This window comes from Saccopteryx leptura, chromosome 2 (genome assembly GCF_036850995.1).
Source record: "Saccopteryx leptura isolate mSacLep1 chromosome 2, mSacLep1_pri_phased_curated, whole genome shotgun sequence".
NCBI lineage: Eukaryota > Metazoa > Chordata > Mammalia > Chiroptera > Emballonuridae > Saccopteryx > Saccopteryx leptura.
This window is the reverse complement of record NC_089504.1, coordinates 341,736,966-341,745,397: the sequence shown is the minus strand read 5'-3', so window position 1 is coordinate 341,745,397 and position 8,432 is coordinate 341,736,966. Positions and strand designations below refer to the sequence as shown.

Here is an 8,432-nt window from a genome sequence, read left to right as displayed (position 1 = left end):
AGAACATTTTGCCTCAATGATCATTTCTCAACCTTTCCTCGGCCCAGCAGCCTCAGAAGCCCTTACCAGGTCAGCTCTTGTCCCACGGGAGCTCCATCCACAGGATGAAGGTCTCTGTGACTGCCATCACCTGCCTCGTCCTCATCATCCTAACCATCACCCCAGGGTCCAAGACCGAGCCCCCCGTAGGTGAGTGCACTGCCTCGTCTTCCTTCCAACCTGGTCCCTGTGAGGAAATGAGCAGGGATAAGCCTGCTGGGAACACGAGGAGGAAGAGGGGCTCTCCAAGAAGAGCTGGTGTTTTTTCTTTTCTTTCTTTTTTTTTTTTTTTTTTTTTTTTTGTATTTTTCTGAAGTGAGAAGTAGGGAGGCAAAGAGACAGACTCCCACATGGGCCCAACTGAGACCCACCCAGCATGCCCACCAGGGAGCGATGCTCTGCCCATCTGGGGCGTTGCTCCATTGCAACTGGAGCTATTCTAGCGCCTGAGGCAGAGGCCATTGAGTCATCTTCAGCACCTGGGCCAATTTTGCTCCAATGGAGCTTTGCTGCAGGAGGGAAAGAGAGAGATAGAAAGGAAGGAGGGGGGAGGATGGAGAAGCAGATGGGCACTTCTCCTGTGTGCCCTGGCCTGGAATCGAACTTGGGACTTCCACATGCTGGGCCAACGTTCTACCACTGAGCCAGCCAGCCAGGGCAGAGCTGGTTTTCTCAGACTGGCTCATCCCCTCCGTCCCCAGGACCAGTCCCCTTCCTGCCAAGGCCATGGTGTGAGGCTAGCCTGCTTCTCCCCTCCCTCACTTCTTCTGTCCTTGCCATTAAGCAAAAGAGTGGCTTGCCCCATTTGGGGGACATTATCCTCGCAGAGATTGAGGAGCAGTGCCTGGAGCCCCTCAAGACCATATTGTCTCTCTGACCCCTGAGTTGTGGGTGCAGCGGTTCCCAGGGCCAGCCCCGCCCTCGTGAGTGCGGCAGTGGTTAGGTGTGGCCCGTAGGGGAGGTGCCAGGGGTGAGGGGTCCCACCTAAGCCACCTTTTTCCAGCTTATTTCTTAGGACGAGCTGCCTTTACAGACAACCAAACTATTTCTCGCCCTTCAATTTTACCTCATTTCCTTTTCAGAAACGGTGGGGAAATGTAAAAGGTTGTTGAGAAAAAGCTAGTCTAAAGTAAATGGGAGTCTGGACAGTTTGATTTGCCTCTTTGAAAAGTAAGCTCAGAGAAATGCCATGGGAATGGGTCTTGGGACTGGGGGATCCCTGGTCCCCTTCTTCAGAGAGCAAGGACGCTGCCCGGAATGATGCTGGGTAACAGGACCAGGCCTTCCCCTTCCACCCAAGCATCCGGCCACCCCGGGTCCCTCGCGATGCACACTCACAGTCTGTCCAGGTTGGTCGCACAGTGTGCACACCCCCAGTCGCTCCAGCACACTCACAGTCTGTCCAGGTTGGTCGCACAGTGTGCACACCCCCAGTCGCTCCAGCACACTCACAGTCTGTCCAGGTTGGTCGCACAGTGTGCACACCCCCAGTCGCTCCAGCCCATCACCACAGCACGTGCTTGTTTGAAATGCCCTTCCTGCTACATTCATAATTCAAGCTTGGTGGGGCTTTGCTATCACCCCCTTGGACCTCCTATAAGAACCATGATATTTGAGCCCTGGCCAGTTGGCTCAGTGGTAGAGCGTCGGCCTGGCATGCAGAAGTCCCAGGTTCGATTCCCGGCCAGGGCACACAGGAGAAGCACCCATCTGCTTCTCCACCCCTCCCCCTCTCCTTCCTCTCTGTCTCTCTCTTCCCCTCCTGCAGCAGAGGCTCCACTGGAGCAAAGATGGCCCGGGTGCTGGGGATGGCTCCTTGGCCTCTGCCCCAAGCGCTAGAGTGGCTCTGGTCGCAACAGAGCGATGCCCCAGAGGGGCAGAGCATCGCCCCCTGGTGGGCAGAGCATCGCCCCCTGGTGGGCGTGCCAGGTGGATCCCAGTCGGGCGCATGCGGGAGTCTGTCTGACTGTCTCTCCCTGTTTCCAGCTTCAGAAAAATACAAAAAAAAAAAAAAAGAACCATGATATTTCAGAATCAGAAAATAACTGAAGTATCACCTAACCCAGGGATTTAAAAGAACAACATTATTTTAGACCATGAAACCTTTTCTTCAAGCAAAATTTTACACAGAGATCCAAAATGTAAAGCAGAAATCATGGTTGACTGGGGTCCTACACTCAAGACTTTACTCTCAGAGGCATTGGTGCCCCCAAGACAGTCCCTGACCTGTCCGGAGCCCCAGGAAGCTCCCTCCTTGTAAAAACCACCGCAGTCCAACCGCCTCGCTGCCAGATGAGGACAGAGAGGGGACTAGAGGTGATGGCACAAAGCCAGCACGCGCGAGGTGGGGTTAGAATCGCAGAATGGGGCGGGGGGGGACTGGGTCCACTTTCCTAAATGGCATGTGTCCCAACCCCTACTGGGAATTCTTCCAAATATGTCTCCTATTTGGAGTGTCTCTGCCAGCCTGCCCCACAGGGATGGCGTGTGCTCACAGGGATGGTCTGGGCTTCTCTGCTCCTCAATCCAGAGCTGAAAGCCATCAGCCGACTTTCTAGGAGGGGCTGAAGAACAGGAAGCAGACTGACTGAGGACAGAGGAGGAGGAGGAGGAGGAGGGAGGGCCAGAGGAGTGGTGTGGAGCGGGAGAGGAGAGCACTGAGTTCCTCCACAGCCCTGTCTCCAGATTCTGCAGGGCTGTCTCCTCCTCCCCTCCCTCTCCCTCCCCTCCCTCTCCCTCCCCTCCCTCCCCCTCCCCTCCCTCTCCCTCCCCTCCCTCCCCCTCCCCTCCCTCCCCTCTCCTCCCTCCCCCTCTCCTCCCTCCCCCTCCCCTCCCTCTCCCTCCCCTCCCTCCCCCTCCCCTCCCTCTCTCTCCCCTCCCTCCCCCTCCCCTCGGGTACCGCCTTGAACAAGGGACCCAACCTCAGCTTCCCTCCATGCTTTCTCCGCAGGAGGACCTGACTACCACCACCCCTCGATATGCTGCTTTGCCTACATTACCCACACCATCGCGCGTCATCGGATTGTGGAATATTATAAGACTGGCAGCCAATGCGTCAAGCCCGGCGTTGTGTAGGTGGCAGTCACACACCACACTGGGTAGAAGGGGCTAGCAGAGCTGGCAAGGTGCAGGGTCAGGGAGGAGGCAGAATGGGGACTCCCCAGGGTGCCTCTCAGGTGTGTTGACACAGGAAGAGGAAGCCCAGGGGCCACCTGAGGGCTTTCCAGCCCATCAGGAGGCTGCTGGGGGGCTGGGAGGAAGCTGGCTCTATGGGTGCGGAGGTATCAAGGGAAGGGAACAGAAGGTGGAAGGGCACTTCCTGGGTGGGGACAGGGAGACTAGGTGGGATTTAGGGGCCCTGACAGGCTGAAGAGTTTGTCTCAGAAAGAACACGGGCCCTGGGCTGCCTTTAGCAAGGGGAACAGTCTAGGTCAGGTGAGGGGTTTGTGAAGAAGGGAGGACAAGCTCTCCTTCCCAGCTGCTGGACCCTGGGTTGCAATCCTTCTCCCTCTTGCTCCATAGCTTCGTCACCAGAAAGGGCCGTTTCTTCTGTGCCGACCCCAGTGCTGCCTGGGTCCGGAACTACCTCAAGGAGCTGGAGGACATCTGAGTGACCCAGGGGTAGTGGGGAAGGGCACGGCTCAGAATCTTACAAAGAGACCACCCCCTGCTCCCAGCCCTCAGCCCCAGCTACTTCCTGGAAGCTGTCCTGCCTTGAATTAAAGATCAGTCATGCCCTCCTGTCCTCCTTTATTTCTGCTGACTTTGTCCATTAGCACTGAGACACGGGTGAGCCCAGCCCAGGGTGGCACTCTCAGCATCAAAACTTGCTCTGCGGAAATCTGGCCAGAGTCTGGTGCAAAAAAATGAGTCAGGCTGCGATGTGGGTAGTGGGCAGCGAGTGATAAAAAACACTCCGTGGAAAGGCCATCTTTGAATAACCACAATAACAGTTACCATTTTTTCAGTGTCCTCTATGTGCATTATCTTATCTAAGCTTTACAAGTGTCAAGCTAAGAATCATCACCTGACTTTGCAGGTAAATCTTCCTAAAGGCCTCTCCATAGCAATCCAGCTCCACAGTCCTTTCCCTGTGCTGCTCCCAAGGCCCTAGGTTCGCTGCCTTCTGGGACTGGAATGACTCATAGGTGTATTTTACCCAGCCCTCCCCACCCACTACATATGTCAGGCTGTACTATATTGTTTTTCTCATTTTTGTGTCCTCCTCACAAGACCTAGCAGAAAGCCTAGTCCATGCTCAGGAAATAAATGGATGGATGGATGGATGGAAAGAAGGAAGTAGAGGCTTGTACTTCAGGAATAACATTCAGCTGCCCCCAAAGGCTCTCAGACCCACCTTAAGGGGTCAAGAAGGAGCTCTACCTACTCAGAATAAGAGCATGTACAGCATAGGAGCTAGAGCCACTGCTCTTTGGCCTCCAGCCCTCCACAGACAAGTGCTAAGAGGGGCCCTTCCTGCTAAATGTACAACCAGGTTTCCCAGACCTCCTTGCCTCCATACACAGGGGCCAGGGGGCTACCCCCCTCACACACCCTCCTTACCCTCATAAAAAGCCACAGCTTCACTACTGCTAACTGCCTTGAACCCACCGAGCCCAACGGTACTGTATGATTTTCCCTGTTTATGAGCAGGCATGCCAAACAGCAAGCCCCATAAAGTTATCTATATTCCCCCTTCTGCCCCAACCTCCCTCTACTCTCATCTGAAGCACTCCCCCATACCTCTAAAGCTCACAGTCCATCAGCAGCAAAATCCCCTATATATTCCATCTCTTCTCTGAATGCCGCCTTCAACCTGGAAGGTGATCCTGAGGCAGTCTGAAGAGAAAAGATGGTGAGAGGCAGGTCCAGCCTTAGCCAAAGCCAAAGGGCAGAAGCTGGAACTCTGGGACTCGGACGCAGGTTGTCAGGCTCACGGTGTTAGAGCGCCCTCTGTTGGCCATGATTGACCATGGTGGCAGGTTGGATAAATCCATACTAAGGGCACTCAGGAGGGATTAGCCAACCAAGACCTAAAGCTGATTTTGAGTCCAAGATCTAAAGAGATAAATGAAAACATTGACAAATTAGCCAAACACCTCAGCAAAAAACGGAAACCCAAAGAACAAGCACGTTGTCTTTTAGGAATATTAGCAGCATAATCTGTGACATAAAAAAGTGTCCTCAAACTGCAGATGGGGGTACATCATTTTGAGACCACCAAACCCTACCCTTGCCTCAGTCTGTGCTCTCTCTAATTCTCCCAAAGGCCGATCACTCGAGGAAAGGGGTGCTTCAGCCCTCCTTCCTTCTTCCCCCACATAGAGTAGTTGGCAGGTAAAACAGTAAAGTCACATAGATCTGGTTTCCAGGACTGCCTCTCTGCCTCCCGTGACCTTGCACGATTTATTTAACCTCTTTAAGCCTCAATGGCCTCATCTGTAAAATGGGAATAAGCTCTACTTCACAATTGTGAGGATTAAGTAAAGTCGGATGGGCAAGGTGGCTGATATGCAGCACGCGTTCGCCACACACGCCTCTTCTCTGTTACGTCCCGCACACGAATTCTGATCCTACTGACTGCAACTTTGCCCCAGGCCCCGCCCTGCACTGCCCTCCCGGTGGGCAAACACCCGCGGAGGGCGGGGGGAGGGGCCATTGTTTCTCCTCCTCCACCTGCTCTGAAGCGGTCAGAGTCCGCAGACCAGAGAGGTCAGAGAGGGAACAACAGCAGCAAGAAGGACATCTGCCCCACTGAGAGGATGAAGGTCTCCGTGGCTGCCCTCTCTCTCCTCATCCTCATCCTCACCGTGACTTCTGCTGTTCACAGCCAGTCAAGTGAGTCCACTGTCCCGGTAGGACAGCAATGAGAAAGGGGGCGGCAGCAGGGTGATGGCAAGAGCGCTGTCAGATCTCTGTCCTCATCCTGGGGGTTCCTCTCCCCTCCTGCCTGCTTAGCCACTATCTGCAAACTCTCCCCTTTGTAAGTAGAGCTGGGCTGCGGTCCTGATCCTCCTGGGGTTGTGCTGTTCTGGAGAGCTGGGTCAAGGTTACATCAGAAGTCCCCAGGAATGAGCTCAGGAAGTCACAGGAGAGACAAGGAAAGTACGCGAAGAGGCAGGCAAGGCCAGTGGATAGAACAGCCTGCTCTCCCAGAGCGCGCGACAAGGGTGTCAGTGAGGCAGGCTGAAGCACGTTTGGGGCCAAGCTCGGGAGTGAGGGGTCTGAACCTAGACACACCTTCCCGGCAGTGTCTGGCGCAGATTGCTGGGACTATCATAGCAGCCAATAGGAGTCCCCAGGGGATGCCCAAGTGTGCCCTTTAAGGTTGCATGACCCCCATCTGCACCACCACCTCCCCAGCCTAGGTCTAAATAAAGTCTGTGGGAAAGAGAAAAGGGGTTGAAAGGTTTTGGAGCTCCAGGATGCTTGGGGGCTTTGGAGAACAAGGTTTTGCCCACTCCCTATCCCTGTCTCTATTGTCACTTATGAGGACCTGGTGACAGGAAAGGGACTAAGTCACCCAGTCCTTCCACATGCCCGCCTTCTGCTGCCCTGACCCTTCTTTTCTCCTGAGGCTACCCTTTGGCATGCAGTCCAGCTCGACTCTGCTTGTATAAATATTTGAGGGAGCAAGGGTTATGCACACCACATAATCTGCCCACACACTCTCAGGATGCCCCTGGTCTTTCTAAACTTTACTTTGAGAACCAAGGACATGAATTTCATGTGTGCATATGGCGGGTGGGAGGGGACAACAGTGCCCTCTGAGGGGGTCAAAAAGGCCTGTGAAATGGGCTCCAGCTTCAAGAAAGAGAAAATGGCCCACCCAAAGCACGGATCAGCCAAACGGTGCTCTCAAGATGTCCCAAGCCTTGCCACCAGTTGTGATCAGTCCCTGCTAAAGGATGGCTTTGCCATCAAAGGAGTCAAATGCAGTGGATAGGAGATGGAGGTCATAGGCTCCTTCTCTGCCTTCTTGGCTCAGCTTTCAACGTGATTCCCGCAGAAATTATTGAGTCGGTGAACAGTGCACGTACCTGCTGCTGGAAATATCGTGAGAGCGTACTCCCAAGGAAACGGGTGGTGGGATACAGAAAGGCCCTCAACTGTAACCTGCCGGCAATCATGTAAGCACTTCCCTACAGGTGAAGGAAGGGGAACTGGGGGCCAGAATGAATGCACAGAACCAAGAAGTCTCCATGCCAGAGGAGAATAGTGGCTAAGGGCTTTGATCTCACAGGACAGGTGTGGGTTTTATTCTTGATTTTGCTAATTTTATAGCTGTGGGGCCCAATAAATTGTGCTCATGATGACACGCAAGCCTGAGGGTCTAGGCTGAGTAGGCAAGGGGCTGAAAGAAGGATTGATGAGGTCTAGAGGTCAGAGAGGAAGACCTCGTGACGGGACCAAGGCAAGGGAGGCCTAGATAAGCCCTGTGTGAGCTGGAAGTGCGGGAGTGTGGACTGGACCCCTGCTCTACTCCATGGCCCATGACAGTCTCACTTTGCCTCCACAGCTTTGTCACCAAAAAGGACTATGACGTCTGCGCCAATCCCAACAAGGAATGGGTCCAAGATTACATCAAGGATCCCAACCTGCCTTTGCTACCCCCCAGGAACGTGGCCTAGGTTAAATCTATTCGACCATAGAAAGGCCTAGCCTAGCTCCTTAATTCCTCATGATAATCAGGGAGCCTAGGTTTAAAAAAAAAATAAGGTGTGACCCCATGAGCTACGAGGGCAGCCTTGAGGTCTGAATGACAGTCACATTCAGAGAAACAAGCCAGTGATTTAGAAAAAAAAAAACAAAAAACCAAAGAACAAAAAACTATTTTGAATATTTTCTCAATTTTTGGAGGAAATGCCAAAGGTAAGGGAGGTGAGCAGACAATTCTGAATCACAGAAACACACTTTGACATCCTTCTCCTTGCTCTCAGTCCCTCACCTCACACCAGTACAACAGCCGTTCTGAATAATTACGTCCAGCTTCCAACCAGCTAGACCGTGTCTAGCCTTGGACTCATTAAGAGCCCCACGGAACTCTTGACTTTTCCTGTTCATCCTCATCCTATTTAAAAAAAGAAAGATCTTTTTTCTTTCATTGTATTTTTTTTCTTTTAAAACATTATTCTTTTTTAAAAAACAAAACATATTTGAGATCTTGCTCCTCTGCACATATCATCAGTTTGGCTCAAATAGACTTATACTCATAAAAACTGTCAAAAAAAAAACCCCACAAAACATAACTTTTTCTTAGCAGACCAAGGTGGGAATATTCACATGCGAATGATCTTTGTTCCTTTTGCTGAGGCTTTGCTAGATCCCCTGGGGATTTAGTGTCCCTCCTCCAGGTGGCATGGGTACTGAGCATGCCCCCCCACCTTCCCTAC

The 8,432-nt window shown here is 52.9% G+C and overlaps 2 protein-coding genes across 3 annotated transcripts; both read left to right on the top strand.

The window, feature by feature from the left end:
* On the top strand, window positions 1-3,779 carry CCL14 (C-C motif chemokine ligand 14). The gene is made up of 3 exons (XM_066363886.1): window positions 1-189; window positions 2,990-3,110; window positions 3,562-3,779. The coding sequence occupies exons 1-3, from the start codon at window positions 105-107 to the stop codon at window positions 3,647-3,649; spliced, it is 294 nt and encodes a 97-aa protein (XP_066219983.1). The 5' UTR covers window positions 1-104; the 3' UTR covers window positions 3,650-3,779.
* Window positions 3,780-5,721: 1,942 nt separating this feature from the next.
* CCL16 (C-C motif chemokine ligand 16) lies at window positions 5,722-8,432 on the top strand. 2 transcript variants are annotated; one of them, XM_066363884.1, is made up of 3 exons: window positions 5,722-5,877; window positions 7,049-7,169; window positions 7,559-8,432. In XM_066363884.1, the coding sequence occupies exons 1-3, from the start codon at window positions 5,802-5,804 to the stop codon at window positions 7,668-7,670; spliced, it is 309 nt and encodes a 102-aa protein (XP_066219981.1). In that variant the 5' UTR covers window positions 5,722-5,801; the 3' UTR covers window positions 7,671-8,432. The 2 variants fall into 2 exon arrangements, with proteins under 2 accessions (XP_066219981.1, XP_066219982.1); XM_066363885.1 differs by having other exon boundaries at window positions 5,724-5,877; window positions 7,028-7,169.

Coding starts and splice junctions, on each gene's coding strand:
- CCL14 (XM_066363886.1), top strand. CDS start 105: ATGAAGGTCTCTGTGACTGCCATCACCTGCCTCGTCCTCATCATCCTA. Junction 190..2,989: donor CAAGACCGAGCCCCCCGTAG/GTGAGTGCACTG, acceptor CTTTCTCCGCAG/GAGGACCTGACTACCACCAC. Junction 3,111..3,561: donor TGCGTCAAGCCCGGCGTTGT/GTAGGTGGCAGT, acceptor CTTGCTCCATAG/CTTCGTCACCAGAAAGGGCC.
- CCL16 (XM_066363885.1), top strand. CDS start 5,802: ATGAAGGTCTCCGTGGCTGCCCTCTCTCTCCTCATCCTCATCCTCACC. Junction 5,878..7,027: donor TGCTGTTCACAGCCAGTCAA/GTGAGTCCACTG, acceptor TTCTTGGCTCAG/CTTTCAACGTGATTCCCGCA. Junction 7,170..7,558: donor TGTAACCTGCCGGCAATCAT/GTAAGCACTTCC, acceptor TTGCCTCCACAG/CTTTGTCACCAAAAAGGACT.